This window comes from Eurytemora carolleeae, unplaced genomic scaffold (genome assembly GCF_000591075.1).
Source record: "Eurytemora carolleeae unplaced genomic scaffold, Eaff_2.0 scaffold888, whole genome shotgun sequence".
Classification (NCBI taxonomy): Eukaryota; Metazoa; Arthropoda; class Copepoda; order Calanoida; family Temoridae; genus Eurytemora; species Eurytemora carolleeae.
In genome coordinates, this window is record NW_019397379.1 from 84636 (window position 1) to 104237 (window position 19602).

The 19602-nt window shown below is 30.7% G+C and overlaps 1 protein-coding gene across 1 annotated transcript; it reads left to right on the forward strand.

Moving 5' to 3' along the window:
* The first annotated feature begins 3347 nt into the window (after positions 1-3347).
* Positions 3348-5135, forward strand: LOC111713952 (uncharacterized). Its single transcript, XM_023488951.1, has 3 exons — positions 3348-3476; positions 4084-4180; positions 4539-5135. The coding sequence occupies exons 1-3, from the start codon at positions 3348-3350 to the stop codon at positions 4676-4678; spliced, it is 366 nt and encodes a 121-aa protein (XP_023344719.1). The 3' UTR covers positions 4679-5135.
* Positions 5136-19602: the final 14467 nt, after the last annotated feature.

The window sequence follows — 19602 nt, forward strand, 5'->3', positions numbered from 1 at the left end:
TTGCATTTTTTATTCCAAATTTCGCATTATTCGTGGAACAGATTGAAGCAAAATTTCACAAAAAAAAACAGAAAACTTTCGTATTTTTCGCGAGCAAACGAAATGCGAAAAAATGCTAAAGTTTTCGCGAAACGGTTTTTCCTTTTCGCTGAAAACCCTAATTTAAAGAGACTTTTGATTTTACTTTAAAGTTTGCAACGATTCACTGCAAAGCACTTTCTAAGAAACTTTTATTGATATTTTTCTATATTTATATTTATTTATATTTTAATTATTGATATAAAGGCTTATGTATGAAATGAAGCAAAGGAACTGCTACGAGAATAAAATTCAATTTAAGAAATAAAAAATGAATAATTTTTTTTTTTTTAAATTTTAATCAAGATTTATAAAAATTCTAATTTTTCCTCTCCACATATATATAAAATGTATTTATACATGTATAAAATGGATGTGATTAAATTCTAATTTTTTATTTTCATTCAATTTAATTTCAGGTTTTTTATCAAAATATTTTTGTTGCTGTTTGTTTGCTAGTTGAGAATTCTATGACAAAGTTTGGTAGTTGTTTGGTTGGAAGGACTCTATCATAGTTTTGTAACTATTTGGTTGAAATTGAAAAGTCTCTGTCATACGTTAGTTAGTAGTTATTTGGTTGAAATGTCTTTTTAATAGTTTGGCAGTTGTTTGGTTGGAATGTCTCTGTAATAGTTTGGCAGTTGTTTGGTTGGAATGTCTCTGTATAGTTTGGCAGTTGTTTTGTTGGAATATTTCTGTAATAGTTTGACAGTTGTTTGGTTGAAATGTCTCTGTAATAGTTTTACAGTTGTTTGGGTGGAATGTCTCTGTAATAGTGTGGCAGTTGTTTGGTTGGAATGTCTCTGTAATAGTGTGGCAGTTGTTTGGTTGGAATGTCTCTGTAATAGTGTGGCAGTTGTTTGGTTGAGAGAATCTGTGACAAAGTTTGGACGGTGCAGTGTATGAGCTTATTGGCAGTTATTTCCAAGTATACTGTATATATTGCACTATTCTATATATATGTATATTGTACATATTGTATATATATTGTATATATTGGATATATTGTATATATTGGACTATTCTATATATATATATATATATATGTATATTGTACATATTGTATATATATTGTATATATTGTATATATTGTATATATTGTATATATTGTATATATTGTATATATTGTATATATTGTATATNATAATAATAATAATAATAATAATAATAATAATAATAATAATAATAATAATAATAATAATAATAATAATAATAATAATAATAATAATAATAATAATAATAATAATAATAATAATAATAATAATAATAATAATAATAATAATAATAATAATAATAATAATAATAATAATAATAATAATAATAATAATAATAATAATAATAATAATAATAATAATAATAATAATAATAATAATAATAATAATAATAATAATAATAATAATAATAATAATAATAATAATAATAATAATAATAATAATAATAATAATAATAATAATAATAATAATAATAATAATAATAATAATAATAATAATAATAATAATAATAATAATAATAATAATAATAATAATAATAATAATAATAATAATAATAATAATAATATTAAAAATAATAATAATAATAATAATATAATAAAATCAATTATGAGTATTAATCTTATCTAAAACCCTTCGATCCTGTACTATGATAATGGAAATGCTAATAATAATCTAAATAATGATTAATTTAGAATTCCATCTTCCTATTATGTTTGTTATTATGTGAATCTTAAACAACAATATTATAAACAACCCTATATAGACAGTACATAGAAGACACCACAGACATTGACAATGACATACACACAGAGAGACACACACACATTGATAGACATAATAACAGACACTGAAAGACACAAATAATAAAAGACATAAACAAACAAACAATAAACACACTGAGATTGACAAAAATTTATCAAAAATTAACAAAGATCATCAAATATTTATAACAGATGACAGCTAAGAGAATCTTCGTAACAGACAGATAATAACCAAACACACAGACAGACAGACAGACATACACCCATATAATTAAAATTATCCTTACTGCTTAGTAAACCTCTACATATATGGTTCGGATTTAAACATAATAGACGAACAAACCTCAGCTTCTGTCAGTCAAAGATTGACTTCTAACAGACACACAATAAGTTATAATAGACTAAGATTAAATTCTGACGGACACACAATCTTGACAGACAAACAAACATTGGCCTCTGACAAACACACATTGAACTTCAACACTCCCACACACCCGTCAGACAGAAGTATTCAATGTGGCTGCATATGGTTAGTGTATATTCTGATCCCAATATCAAATTCCCGAGTTCAATGAACATGTTGTCTCAAAAACTATGAATTTTTGTCCTCATTGCTTAGGATCCGGATCCATTGAACCCGGCTTTTATTTACTCGGGATTCGGATCCGGATCTGAAAAATATGCGGATTTACAGGTCTTACGTTAACTAAAGAAAATTGCACATTAGATTAAAATTTGTTTTATCATAACACCATAGATTAATTTAGATAACAGATAGGACACTATATGTCGTCATTTTAAGAATTATGTGTGTTTTGTTCACACAAATTACATGAATTACAAGACAGAGAGAGAGTGCCTGTTCCACGCTGACCACATGTAAATCCTTTAGGCTTCTTTCTGCCTCAGGTTTTTCGAGATCGAAACACACATAAACTTTAAAAGACATCATCTAGTGTCGTATCTGTTATTTTAATTAATCTATGATAACACCTCTCATTGAAGAGCTGTTTAAAAGATCACAAGTTCGTACCAGTAATGTTGCATAATTTTTGACCTGCTCCTTCTATCATGGTTTACAGTCCTGTACCTTCAATTAACATTTTGTACACCCTTAATGTGAACTGTAATAATAAATACATCATTAAGGGCTAATAATTAAATAATTGTAATAAATTTTTATGACTCTTTTTTTCTTTAATTGATAAAATTGTTAAGACTGAAGAGAATTGTTAACTTAAACAATTGTAAATGAAAATAAAAAATCAGTTGATCATGAAATCTAAACCAGAAACAGTTATTATATTTTTTACTGGCTTTTTTATTTTGATTATAACACAAGGCAAAGTTTAAATTCATAAACCATTTTTTACTTAGATATTTTTTTGTGTAAGGTTTAACCCTTCACCGGTGTGAAGGAGGGGGGGGGGGGGGCTGAATTTTCCTCCATAACTTTATAACAGCTTGCATTAATTTGAATAAGCAGTAAATAAATTTTGTATCTTTGATAACAGGAATGTGTAAAAGTTTCTTAGTTAAAACTATTGACGGTCCTAATTCAGCTGTACCGTACGTACTGCAAGGAGAAGGTAACATTTCTACCGGTACTGTACCGTACGCTCTGCAAACTAAACAGAAGGAGAAGGTAACATTTCTACCGGTACTGTACCGTACGCTCTGCAAACTAAACAGAAGGAGAAGGTAACATTTTTACCGGTACAGTATCGTACATACTGCAAACTAGACAGAAGAAGTTAACATTTCTACCGCTACTGTACTGTACGTACTGCAAACTATACAGAAGGAGAAGGTAACATTTCTAAAGGTACTGTACCGTACTTACTGCAAACTAAACAGAAGGAAAAGGTAACATTTCTACCGGTACTGTACCGTACGCTCTGCAAACTAAACAGAAGGAGAAGGTAACATTTCTAAAGGTACTGTACCGTACTTACTGCAAACTAGACAGAAGGAGAAGTTAACATTTCTACCGCTACTGTACTGTACGTACTGCAAACTAGACAAAAGAAGAAGGTAACATTTCTACCGGTACTGTACCGTACATACTGCAAACTAGACAGAAGGAGAAGGTAACATTTCTACCGGTCCGAATTTCTGACCTCAAAGTAAGATTAAAATAAACTTATAAATGATATACATATTAAAAATTCAAAGCATGATTGCATCTTCTCGATAGCTTTTCAATGAGATGAGTTATGATTAAAAACATATATGATACAGTTTTATTTTAGTTTGACATGTACGGTGGAGTTCCCTCGGTTGTACTGTACGGGGTAGTTGCACAACCTATACCTTATGGTGCCGATGCGCAAACTTCATCTCAAGAAGGTAAAAAACTGTGTGGGTTTATTTCTATTTTCTTTGATTTTAGTTGATTAAATATATTTTGTACAAACAATCTATATACTTTGTTTGTTTTCAATAAATGTCGAAACTGACAAAATTTGTTATGGCAACTGTACATTGACACCTAATGGAAGGTTCATGGAGTTCATGGATGTTCAGATTTTTTTAATTGTCTTAACAAAATTTTGATTTTTTTGGAATCCGCGAAAAAAATGAAGATAAATTTACAAACTTTTTTTGTTACTGTTAAGTAATTTTAAAAGCGAGTTTTTTTTGATAGAAATAAAAGGGTTAATTTTTTAACAAAAAAAATTGAAAATCTATTTGAATTTTTTTACAGGTAAAGTTGAACTCGGATCCGACTATCAGAACCCTGGAGCACCAGGAGGACCTCCACAATCTTTCCAACTTTGTTTTGGGTTGAGAATACTTGTGGGACTTTTGGGACATCCACTGTGTACACCTAACTTATTCGGATAACCTGCTATGTACACCTAACTTATTCGGATAACCCGCTGTACACCTAACTTATTCGAATACCCCGCTATGTACACCTAACTTATTCGAATACCCCGCTTTGTACACCTAACTTATTCGAATACCCCGCTTTGTACACCTAACTTATTCGGATAACCCGATATGCACACTTAACTTAGTTGGATAACTTACTATGTACACCTAACTTATTCGGCTAACCTGCTATGTACACTTAACTTATTAGGCTAACCCGCTATGTACACTTAACTTATTAGGCTAACCTGCTATGTACACCTAACTTATTCGGATAACCTGCTATGTGCACTTAACTTATTCGGCTAACCCGCTATGTCCACTTAATTTATTAGGCTAACCCGCTATGTACACCTAACTTATTAAATATTAGGATAGCCCCGCTATGTACAACTAACTTATTAAATATTAGACTAACCCGCTTTAATCGCCTGCTATGTAGTTTTTATTTTTTTGACTTCAATCTTTCCCATTATTTGGATTATTGAAATTTACTATAGGGAGGGGGGGGGGGATATTGTATTATATGACAAAAAAAATCTTGTATAGATTATTTGTTTGATGTAAAAATTGATCTGAGAAATGATCTTGAACATAATTCTTTATCTTTACACTTCACGACACAACGGAGCCATTTATTACTTGATCTTATCAATATTATGGACAATTTTCTAATTTGAAAATCTGCTCGATTATGAAAGTTCTCTCCATTGTTTCCACAAGCAAAAATCCGCAAGTCCCTTTTAAAAAAATATAAATAATTCATTAAGATGAAGATGATCTTTAATAGCTCTTTAGCTCTTGATTAAACAAATTTGAGGGTACTTTTGTGATTCAGACATTCCGCTCTATTAATAGAGAGTCTAATTTCTTTCAGATAAAGGAATTAAATTTTTGCCACAAACTCAGATTTTCTAATCAATATATATCTTGCAACCTTAGATATAAATTCTGTTTGATCAAATGCGTGACCAAAGCTTGAAATATCAAAGGTTTTCACAACGAGGTTGCAAAGATATGGGGATTTTAACATTTGAGTTTGTGGCAAAGACTCAATAAAGGGCTACAGGGGCCTTTCCTGAAACAGTTAAGAATTCACATCAATTGAAAACTTTTAGAAATAAGAGCAAAATATTTTTTTTCATCGAATTAAGAATAAACTATTTTCAAAAAGTATGTATTTGAGGATTAATCATCTTGAATTATTAATATCAGATTATCGAAACAATTAGTGGATAAGCATTTAGAGTTAAAGCATTTTAAGGTATACAAAACCTGCTTTATTAGACCCTGGCAAAAGATCTTTTTTCAACAATTTTTCCGTTTCGCTCATATTTTTTACACCCTTCAAGTTAGGGTCAATGTGAACTATTAATAATACATCATTAGGGCTAAAAATTAAATAAATAAATAATTTGCATTAGTCTTTAATTGATAAAATCCTAAAAAATAAGATTTAAAACAAGTAAATGTATATTCCTGTCTGGCAATGTGAACAAATATGTGGGTTTGAAAATTTTCAAATTTTTTTTTCAAAAAAGATAAATATGTAATTGTTTTTAAACAAATCTAATTTACTTTCACTACAGTTCTCCAACAGGAGATTTCTAAGAATTTAAGAAATGAAAAAAGGAAAAATAATTCGCCTAAGTGTTAATTTATCATATTCTGTCATTTCTTGACAAATAATATAATTTGTCAACAAGGACATATTTCAAACATTCAAGTTATTTTTTATCAACATTTGGATTTTTGTTATTTTATTACTGTTCAGCTAGTTTTTCCGTTAAGCATTTGATTCAAATGTTTAGAATAATTTTATGAATAAAATGTAGGAAAATAAACAAAAACATAATTTTTTTCATATTTTTTCATATTTTTTAAGGATACAATTTATAAAAAATGCTTAATAAGTCTAAAGAAAAATTTCTTATATAGAAATGATATCAGAGTTTCAATATATTTATATTATTTTTTTTATATTTATTTAGAAATCTTATTCATTAACATCTTTATTATTTACAAAAAAAAATATTCTCATGTGAATACAGATATTACAGAAAAGCTAATCTTTTTCCATTTGTCTAATTATCTAGCCGTTTGCCATGGCTGTCTTTTATGCCTGTCTGTTAAATCTGTCTGGACTGTCTCTTCTGTATGTCTGTTACAGCTGTCTATCTGTTTGTTTGTTCTGTTTGTTTGTTAAAAAAGAATATCTTCTAAGAATTCTGTGTTTGTAATTAATTAAAGTTGAACTTTATATTCTTCTAACATTCTTACTAGAATTATTTAAGTCTTGCATAATTATAATCTGTAAATTATACAGTAGAACACATAAAACTGTGGAATAGGAAAACAATATTATATGTATTTTATGCTGTTATAAAGCAAATAGTTTTACAACTTTTTAAAGAAACTTGCTTTGTGTACAAGATTAGACGGTACAACTGTGTTAAATCACGGGCAGCCGCAGTACATTTGAATTTCCGAGCCGGGTCAACCTTTCCGGTCCCATTTTGTACTGTACCGCACGGACATTGGATTTAATTAAGCAGACAATCAACAGGACTAGCCGGTGCAACAAGGTTGACGCGGTCAGACTATATGCTTCATATATGTTGAATTTACTTTTACTAAAGGGACAGAGGTGCGTGAAATATTTATTGGTCTATTGAGTCCAACTGTTGTCTTCTTAATCTACAATTGTATGGGTCTCATTGGACTGCTGTATTATTAGGCATATGACTTTTTTTCACTGTCATTTAAAAGTCACACACTCTAAAGCAAAAGAAGAAAAGAAATTTGCCAATAACTTCTTAAAAACCAAAGCTAACAACAAGTGCTTTATAGTGCTGAAATGTACATGTATAGGGCTACAGAAAAGCATTTGTAATTGAGAGCGGTAAAATCTAAGCCCAAGGCGTAGAGAACTTTAAAGTTGAACCTGTCTTAAAAATTGATGAGACTGTTTACAAGCAGGCTGAATCTATGTTTGTTTTTAAACACCAGAAGCACGTCAAATTAAAGTAAAAACGTAAAATCTAAACGTCGCAAAGCTTTACCAACAATGTCTCTTGTATTTAACCATATCCTAGAACACTTATTAGAGGACAACTATTTGAAATGTGTTCGTTTTTATCCATTGCTTAAGATCCGCAAGATTTTGACTTCCTGGATCCGGATCCGCAAAAAATATACAGATCCACGGATCCGGATCCAAGGGGGTAAAATATCAACCAAAAACTGCAAAAAAGGTTACTCTTTAAACCCAAATCTGAACTATTGAAAAAAAAGAGAGATTAATTTCCTTATTTCTGAATGGTTCATCAAATTTAACAATAAAATAAGCCAAAAAATAAGACAAAAACTTTGAAAATTCTGCTTTGTTTAAAAGATTTTAGTAAATCTTGAAGAAATGACCTGGATCCGGATCCGAATTCATTTTTTTCTAGTGCGGATTCAGGATCCGGATCCGCTTCCGCATCAAAATTAAATGGATCCAAAGCACTGTTTTATATTAGTATATTCGTGAGAAAAAAAAACCGTTTAAAAATTTTCAACTTTAAAAATGACAATTTTTAACATTTTGTCTAGAAAAAAAAACTCACATAAAATTGTTAATAGTTTTTGTTTTGTTTTGGGCGTTAACAATATCTAAACTGCAGACGAGAATTCATATTTTGTAAATGTTTAGTAATGTGGAATATTTGAATCTATTTGAAATGAAAATTGTAAAATTATACAGACTTTTTCAATTCTTTTGGCTCCAGAGCAAAGTTTGAATAAAACTTTAAAATATATTGGAGTCATAAAAAGTGAAGAAACATCGCGTTTTCAACACACAGATTCAGCCTGCTTATAAACACTGAACAGTCTCATACATATTTAAGACAGGGTCGACTTTGAAGTGTCGGGCGACCCCACCTTGGGATTAGATTTTACCGCTCTACCTCACTTTTGCTTTTCTGTAGCCCTTAACATGTACATTTTAGCACTATTGAGAACTTGTTGTTAGCTTTTGTTTTTAAGAAGTAATTGGCAAAATTCTCATCGATTTTTGCTTTAGAGCGCGAGACCTTAAAATCACATTTAAAGTTTTCTTATTTTCTAAGATCTTTCTTATCATCAAAAAAGAATAAGAAATACTATCTAATTTCTGTTCTTACTCCGTAAGAGAATTGATCAAAATCAAATAAAAAATTGTATAAATTTCAATTTTCACTTTTTTCAAGTTCCCCGAAGATATTTCTTAAATAATTATTTTTCTATTTTTCAACTAGAAACCTAAAGACAGGAAAGAAGTGCAACCGCCTTATGACACGAAAAAACGTGGTTTTGACATCGTTTTTCATTGATCAATTTTCATTCTTCACTTTTCTCACAGTGTCACAGAGTTCAAGATTTTATAACGAACTTTAACTTCGAGATTAGTTCACAAAACTATTTCAGGGAAGTTTCACTTTGTTTAGGTTTACCTCATAGTCACTTAAACAATGTTATTTCGTTCTATAAGAACAATTATTTAAAAATACTTTCTTGTGTATTAATGTTGTGCTTCTATGTTGCTAGTTGAACGAGTACTGTGGTGTGGTTTGATTGAATTTGAAATCAGCTCACAGCTGGCTTTGGGTTGGGATTGGAAGGGGGGGCTCATGGGCAACCCGGGCCGGCGGGCTGCGTACCGGACCGCCAATAGTTCAGAAGTCATCAAGCTGTTCTACACCGGCTTTCCTGTCAGTACGGAATTTTCGTGATAGGTCGTGTTAGTACAGAATATTTGGGCTAGACGACCTGGCTTCCTGGTTGAAGGAGGACTTATTTTTTTCCTTTCCAGGGGAGGGGGGTGGTTCAAAAATAAGAATTATATATTACACTTTCCAAACTTAATTGTATAGTTTAATCCAGTGGGGGACGAACCCCCCCTGCCGCACTCTATCCTCTATGTCCCTGGCTCTTGGCTCCGTGCTGTGTAGAAACAGAGAAGTATATTTCTCAATTAGCCCGATAGGCGTCTCACTTTTGAGTTTATAACAATAAGATAATAAATTGTTTCGGCGTTTTTGAACCAGATTATTAAAAGTTTTGGTTTTAAAATTCATCAGCGATCAATTTTTTAAATAAATCCTATCAAACATAATAACTATTCTCGTGCACATCTAATAAATATGTGACACTGAGAAACAATATTCGCCGAAGTTCCATCAATCATTACGTTATACATGGTTAAGCTAATCTCATTATGTACGTAACGATTGTAGTAAATGCCTACTCTATAACTTATTTTTGAGAGCTCAGATGCAATGCTGAGCTTTTTTAATAATCGGTTCTTCACTATTTTGCGGGGGAGACGGTATACAATCGCTATATGATTACCTCCAAGCCTCCGCCATGCTGTATCCACGTTCCGTATTTTGGTCTCCAATAAAATTATCCACAAAAAAAAAATTTTCAATTAAATAATTATAATTTAAACATGATAAAATAGGTTTGAATGATGCATACACAATTTGTATTAACAAGTCTATTTTTAAAATGAAACTAAGACTTCTAATTTTGGTTTCTAAATGTCATAAAATTCTTATGAATAACTTTTATGAAACTATTGTGTACTTTATCATTTTTACTCACTTCATCGTGAATTTAATAATGAACGTGCTATAAACTAAAATTATCTGCACATTTTTGCAGGTGTGCTATAAAGTTTTGATTGGTTCCCAGATTTTCTCAAATTTTTTTTTGGATATTTACAAAATATTTTTTTTCGATTAAATGAAAATAAAATTAAAATCAACTTTATTTAGACTTCTTTTTTTTCCAAAGCTTATTTGATCTAGAAATAGCCATTGAAATAAGACAAGTACACAAACGTTTCATAAAATTACCTATAACACTATTATTTTGGAACGACGTCATAGAAAGTTTTTGTACTTAAATTTTTTTTCTAAATCTCGAAGGTTCTCGCCTTTTTAGACTTTATTTCGTCCCGCGCTAAAGCTCGGGACAAAATTAAATCTGAAAAGGCTTGAACCTTCTCGATAAAGAGGAAATTTCTGTCCAAAAACTTTATAGCACTGCGAACCAAAATAACAGTGTTATAAATATTATTGTAGTTTTATATAAAGTTAGAGAAATTTTATATTATTTCACGGGTGTACCATCTACGAATTGAACTATATGAGCACCAATTCACATATCAAAATAGTTTTTGTTAAATAATTTGTGATTATATCGCATGCTTTGTGTGTAGCAATTACCTACTCCATAACAATTTACTCGAGACATATCTTTCCAGGTCTATTCGTTACCACAATCAACCAGGACTATAGCCCAAGCTGCATAGGTTTATACCAATTGTCTAGGTACAACCTTCGCTTGAAAGTTTCAACAAGAACAAAATCTTTGTTGCAAGCTTACTATGCTTCTGATAACGATATCAAAAGCCATGTCTCTATCAACTACTTTACTTCTTAGTTCATGGTAAAATTTGGTTATTAACAGCGTAATTATAAGTTAGGTGCTGAATATCTATATAAAAATCACATTATGGGTATTATATTTATTATATCTAGGAACATATGGAATGGGTTAATTGCCTTACAGGATTTGCGTAGTTACTATATGAACGAATTACAGCGTAAATTACAATAGGCTCAAAGTTTTTCTATGTGTGTACATTTTTCACAAGAAAATAATAAAATGACCAAATAAATGAATTAATATTTGAAATTTGTAGATTAAACGATTCTTTAAACTATTGTGAATTCTACAATGAAGAGATATATTTAGATTTTATGGTTGATTAGGCTATTAAAGATGAATAAAAAATAAATACAGCAGCAAGCAGAGATCAAAATGAAAGGTGCTCAGACCGCATGGCAGAGGCTTGGTGATAAAGTGAGAGGCAGGGGGACGGTTTTGTGGGGCTCATGGCGGCTCTGCACCACGTCCCTTGTTTATCTGAATTGGCACTTCAACCAACACAATTAGGATGGAAAAACGAGGATATCTCCATAATTACTCAATTGAAGATCTATAGGGAAATTTTGCAAATCAGATATCAATCTTAAAGAAATGAGGGTCTTAATTTAAATTAGGTATACAACAACAACATTTTAAACTATTGTCTGATCAACAATGATGGAATTATCACTATTTCTTAAAATCTAGTATTTTCAAATTGCGGTTCTCTATACAAAAAAGGGACTTGTGGATTTGTCCATTAGCCCTTGATCCAATCAGGGTTTAGTCATGTGTTTGTTGTCTATTCTGAACCAATAGAAAACATACAAAATCAAGTGTTTTGGAAAGAAATATTAAAAAACTTCCAAAAATAGAGGACACTTCAGACTTCAGAGACGACTGTACAGAATTTAAAATGTCTTTTGTCATATATTCATGATTGCATGTATGAACTCTAAATTTGTTTCTGTCTTTTACAAACCATTAAAAAGCTATCAAACGAATATGTGGAATATCTATAAAAGATCTTTTAAAGAAGATAAATAGGTTATAGTTATCAAATATGATAATGAGTTAGAAGTTTGACAGGTTCAGTTTCAGAATGTTCCTTGATTTGAAACTGAGATTTTGCTGCAAACTCAAATATTCTAATCCCTCAATCTTTGCATTGAGTGGTGTAAACCTTTGATATTTCAAACTTTTTTACCAAAATAATTCAAAGTTTGAACTGAATTGAACTAACCATAGAAGAATACAATTTCTACAATAACTCTTTTGGTTTATTATTCCTGACTCCTGTGATAATAATATTCGCCAATCTTTCTTTTCATTCTGCAGGGGGCCCACCCTCTCAGGTGCTAGGGGTGGGCTCGCACCCGGCAGCCCCCCCCATAATTGCGCTTCAGTCAAATTGTATTGCATTAGAATAACATAACAAATAAATTTAAATAAATTTAAAGATTTAAAATTTAAAAGTATCTAATTTGGAAATTAATTATTAAAACAACGGTAGTGCAAAAAATGTACGTATAATTAATATCATCAGGTAGGGACATTATTGCGCTAATAATAAAAGATTTGATCACACGGTTTAGTTAAACAGCTTCTAAATATCACTTATGAATGAAACCTTAGCCGGTAGTTAGCACACATTTCAAGTCAATGTATGAGGCCTGAACCTATCAAAACACTATAACATATTACACTACACAAAGAAAATAATGATAGAAAATTTCTTAGATTTTTAAAATATAGATTTATATAATTAAAATACCAACGTGAAACTGTGGAATTCCAACTTAAATAAAATTTTAGAAATTATTTTTATTTTAATATATGTTATGGAAATTATATCTTTATCCGAATTGTTTGAAACTGACCAAATATTTGTTATTTTAAAGGATCAAAACTCAGTCAGAGTGACACCTCGTGATTACTAAATAAACTAAATACTTTAAACAGGGATTCAATTTACTATTATTATCATCATCAAAATAATTAAAAAATTATTAATTTTACCATTTGTTATTATTATTATTATTTGCTTTTGTATATTGTTAATATTTTTTCAATTATTATATTAATAAATTATAATTTGATACATATTGTTTATCCTTATGGTCTTGCTATGTCTTCTCTAGTTCTGCATAAATTGGTTTCTGACAGGAACTCCACTCCGGTTTTCTTTTTTCTTATTCAATATCTGTTGTGCTACATGTGTATGTACACACCAAGATTTATTACATTGTGCAGTGTCTGTGAATCTAAATACGTTATTAAATAGCTACGCAAAACATTTATTGGATTAACCTAACCTAGCTACGTCTGTAGATAACTACCTCAAACCTGTTTTGTGATTAGCTTAACTACGCTTGTATGTAACAATGCAAAACTTTTAATTACATTCATTAACTTAACCTGTAACATAGAAATCAAAAGAAAGGTCAGTTGGAATAGACTCCGCTTTGATTACAGTGTGAGAGTAATTATTCTTGGTTAGCAAACCTGAAGGGCCCTGAATCAGTTTCTTGAAATATAGATATTGATTGGGAATTACATTGAGTTGTATCTTGTAAGACAGGTTCCTGAGAATACAGACTGAGTTGTATCTGGATTGATATTGACTATGATATTTGTGTGAACCTTGAGTTCCTGATGAAGTTATATCTTGTAATACAGATACCAGAGAATACAGACTGAGTTCTATCCCGATTGATATTGACTATAGTATTTTTGTGAGCCTTGATTTCCTGATTTGTTGTATCTTGTAAGACAGATACCTGAGAATACAGAATGAGCTGTATATGGATTGATATTGACAATGGTATTGGTGTGAACCTTGAGTTCCTGATTGAGTTGTATCTTATAAGACAGATACCTGAGAATACAATGAGTTGTATCCTGATTGATATTGACAATGGTATTCATGTGAACCTTGAGTTCCTGATTGTGTTGTATCTTATAAGACAGATACCTGAGAATACAATGAGTTGTTATCCTGATTGATATTGACTATAGTATTTGTGTGAATCTTTTTTTTACATTAAAATCTTATTTTTTATAGGGATAATGAAAATCTAATTTTGTTTGAGACATTTAAAATTTTGACAACTCATAAACCTTTCCTGGAGCCATGTCAGGTCCCACACAAAATTTCGGCCCAATCGGTACAGTGGTGTTGACGTTTATGTGATACAAACAAACAAAAATATACCCAAATAGACTAGCAACGTATGTAAATGGATCACTGCCGAACTTCTCTTCTAGGTCTGTCATGAGTTACTGAAATTAATAAAAGTTAAGATAAAGGGTATAATACAAGTATTCTCTTCTCCTGCCAATATATTGGAGATATGATATCATAATAATAGTGATGATAATATTACTAATAATAATATTCAGAGCTAGTTTTAATAATAATAATAATAATTATGATAATAATAATAATAAAATGTTAATGATAATAATAATAACAATCATAATGATATTAATATATACCTTTTTAGATTATATTTTGTCCCGAGCTTTGTATGAACCAAGTTCAATACTGCGTAGAAATTGTAAGAATTGAGGAATTGGAGAATATATATCATCTACCGGGGTTCACATACACTTTATATTTGGCAATGTTTTGATCAATTTCAGAAAATATATGATAATAATAGTATCTTTAGTTGTGCAAGTTGTGATAGTTATGCATTTAGGTACCTTCCCACCTACCAGCCTGAGTGTTGTCCGGTATATGGAGTTACACCGATATGTATGACAATGTCAAAAAGAGCAAATAAAATGCTTTTTTTCAAATTAATTTTCACATTATTTTGTTAAAAATTGATAAATATAAATCATAAGCCATTTTCAATCTATATATGAGGTGTGTGCAGGATCAATTGAGTGATGTAATATGTAAAATCTGTCTGCTGCAGTATAGAAGGTGTCTAGTGCATACACAGAAACCACGCAGACTGATTTACGAGATACGCATACAACAGACCCTATTTGCATCTTACTAGTTACAACATAGTACATACAGGTTTACAGATATAGGGTTTGCTGAGATATGTGTTACAAGGCTTCTCTGCAGATATCGTCAATTTCACATTGGTTGCGTATCTGCTGAATGTAATCAATTTAAACCTGCTATTTTAATACAAAATTTTAAATATATACAGATTTTCGAATAAATTGGACACAGTTTTGTATCAATTTCTCAAGACAGGAAGATCAGATAGCACTCTTATGGATCTCGATCAACTTCTGAAATGCTTCAGCCTTTACCCCCTTTCATTTTTCCTTTACATTCCCTTTTAAACCCTCATTTTTTTGAGGTGGATATTCGATTTACAACATTCCCCTTTAAATCTTTAATTGAGTTTTTCCATCCTAAATGTTTTGAATTCCATGAATTCCGATCTTTGTCTGTGGTGCATAAAATTCGCAAATAATTTTCACAAATAAACCAATAGAATGTAATTAAGAAAGAAAAATTAGGATATTTTCATAATTTTTGCTCAAACAAAAAGTTTGAAGGGTTGTGAATCATGAATGCCAATCTTAAATGTAAAGGTATATTTGAAATCAGATGTACATTCTCTTTAAAAAAAAAGAAGTAATGAATAAGCAGCGGCAGTAAGATGGCGGCCCTGGATAGAAGTGTTTTTAAATTGTAAAAGTCAGAACACTAAAATATGCATAAAGCTAAAATATACCTTTTATCCACTTACACTATACAGCACTATATATGAGAAATATAATGTACATATCACAACAAATTTACCTAACAACATCAGACATAAAAATGGACATAGGAAAGAGGTGTCACGCAAAACTAACAGGATAAAAATGTGCCCGGCAGAGTTGTCACATTAGAATAACAGGATAAAAATGTGCCCGGCAGAGTTGTCACATTAGACTAACAGGATAAAAATTTGCCCAGCAGAGGTGTCACGTTAACCAAAAACAAGATAAATATGTGCATGGCAGAGTTGTCATGTTAGACTAACAGGATAAAAATGTGCCCAGCAGAGGTGTCACGTTAACCAAAAACAAGATAAAAATGTGCATGGCAGAGGTGTCACGTTAGATTAACAAGATGAAAACGTGCCCGGCAGAGGTGTCACACAAGATGAAAACGTGCCCGGCAGAGGTGTCACATTAACCAAAAACAAGATAAAAATGTGCATGGCAGAGGTGTCACGTTAGATTAACAAGATGAAAACGTGCCCGGCAGAGGTGTCACGTTAACCAAAAACAAGATGAAAACGTGCCCGGCAGAGGTGTCACGTTAGATTAACAAGATGAAAACGTGCCCGGCAGACCACTTCCATGAGGTTGCATAATTCGTACCACTGGTTTTTTAAAGAGATGTTTTACTTCCACTCTTTTAATATAATTTCTCTAATGTTTTATAAAGAGATGTTTTACTTCCACTCTTTTAATATAATTTCTCTATGGTTTTATTCAGAGATGTTATACTTCCCATCTTTTAATATAATTACTCTATGGTTTTATACAGAGATGTTATACTTCCCATCTTTTCATATAATTACTCTATGGTTTTATAAAGAATGTTTTACTCCAACTCTGTTAATATAATTTCTAAAATGTTTTAGAAAAAATGTTTCACTCTAACTCTGTTAATATAATTACTCTATGGTTTTAGAAAGAATATTTTACTTCAACTCTGTTAATATAATTACTCTATGGTTTTATAAAGAATGTTTTACTTCAACTCTGCTAATATAATTTCTCTATGGTTTTAGAAAGAATATTTTATTTCAACTCTTTTAACATAATTTTTCTATGGTTTTATAAAGAATATTTTACTCCAACTCTGTTAATATAATATCTCTATGGTTTTAGAAAGAATGTTTTACTCCAACTCTATTAATATAATTTCTCTATGGTTTTAGAAAGAATATTTTATTTCAACTCTTTTAACATAATTTCTCTATGGTTTTTATGAAGAATATTTTACTCCAACTCTGTTAATATAATTTCTCTATGAATACTAAATAGAGAAGAATGAAACCTGGAATAATATTTATTTTCAAATATGTGAAAACAAAAGGCAAATAATTGGTATTGAGGCTCAATAGAGGTAAAAAGAACCAACAAAAGCGTATATATACAGGGTGTCCCAGAAAAAATGACCTTGATATGTTGACCCTCTTTATCACTGAAAATACCCCGCCCAGAGACAAAATTTACGCAATAAATGCAGAAAAGTCCTAATTTTCAATTGACCCTTTTTTGGGATTCATCCTGTGAAGAGACAAACAGAAAAAATGTTCAAACTAAAAAATGGCCACTGAAGACCCAGTTGCAACCATTATTACTGAACAAAAAAAGCCTCCAAAAATAAAATGGTTTAGAACCTTCTAGAAGAAAAGAAAGATGAACTATCGAAGAAATAGCTCATTAAAGGGCATTAAAGGTACTGTAGACGTAATTTCAAGTTGCTCTCGTTGCAACTCACGGGCAGCCGTAGTACATTTGAATTTCCGAGCCGGGTCAACCTTTCCCATCCCAGTTTGTACTGTACCTAGCAGTATTAACAGGACTAGCCGGTGCAACAAGGTTAAGGCGGTCAGACTTTGTGCTGCTTTATATAGATTGAATTTACTTTTACTAAAGGGGCAGAGGTGCGTGAACTGCACTGAACCTTAGTTTAGGCAAAAATGATGGAGTTATCCCTGCTTTTCACTCCTGTATGCCGAGTCCATTAGCGCCTAATCCACTCAGGGTTTAGTCATGTGTTTGTTGTCTACTCTGAACCAATAGAAATAGTATGCTGGTAACATCTATCTTTCTATCTATATCATTATCCAATCAGAGTTATGAATCCTTCAATCATTCAGTAAATGGAAATATTTAATTCTACTGAAACTATGGTGCTTTTTCTATCTGGTTCTCTGAAAAAGTGACATGCAGCAGAGAAAGAAAATGGAGGATTTTTTTTAAATAATCCCCGTATTGTCAATATTATAACTTACTAAATGGTACCGCTGTGAATTGTCAAATAATCTACAGATGTCAATACAATATATAAAGACAACTGTATTGTCAATATTATAACTTGCTAAATGGTACCGCTGTGAATTGTCAAATAATCTACAGATGTCAATACAATATATAAAGACAACTTTTCTTTTTAAGTTTTGATTTATAACAAGATTCTCAAATTACAAGTTTACCATCTAGCCCAAGGCAACCTGTTATTTGACAAACTCTCTTTGTTTCCATGTTTATGTGTATCCATGCATGTTTAAAAGCTTGGAAGAAATAAAAAATTGAAAATGAAAGTCATTATATTAATATATACGACGACGAGAGTATATAATAAGAAATATATATTTATTTCTCCACTCTGCTTCAGAAATTATTTAGATTTTCTTAGAAAGTTTCTTTTTCCGGGAAAAGACATTGGATAAGAAATATTAATGGTTTGGAAGAGTCTCTGTTTTTCAGATTAGAAACAGACCACCACACAGATAGATAGACAGATAGATAGATTGACTCAAAGCTACACAGATAAATACATAAATACACAGATAGATAGATAGATGCAAAGCTACACTGATAGATACACAAATACACAGATGGATGGACAGATAGATAGATAGATGCAAAGCTACACTGATAGATACACAAATACACAGATGGATAGACAGATACAGAGAAAGATACACAGATAGAAAGATAGATACATAGAGAGAAATACAGAAGCACAAATTTCCAGAGATATATATATATATATATAGATAGATACATAGATAGATAGACAGACACACAGATAGAAAAGCAATAATTTAGCCCGTGAGAGAAAAACGTATGAAGTGTTTTTTTTCAACACCCTTTTATATACCAGTAACTGAACTTAACGTTTCTTTTCTTTTTGAAATTATCGACCTAGCTATATTGTACAATTCATTTTAAGACAAGAAGAATATTTTAATGTCCTTGACACCATAGCTTTAGTAGAAGTAAATATTTCCATTTACTGTTATAGCGCCGATATAAGGATTTATCTCTAATTGGATAATGAGATAGCTAAAAAGATTGATGTTACCGCCATGCAATTTCTATTGGTTCAGAAATGATCGATAATAGCTAGTTGCTTCTCTAGCTTAGATTTAAAATTTGAGAAAAAACAAATTTATTTATGAACAATTCTAAAATTTTTGTTCTTCACAATAGCTGTTTAATAACAGGAGTTTTGATTGAAAACATTTAAGATTTCGATCACCCTTTTACCCTCTTATCTGCGATTTTTTTGTCTACATAAATGCCCCTCTCTTGATGACACCCCCCTCCCCCTTCACTACCTTTCACCTTTTCATTTCATATTCTTTGCTTTTTCACATAACTTGCTTTCACATTTAAAAATTGTTCCATACAAAAATATTTAATTATTTAATATTAATCCTATCCCC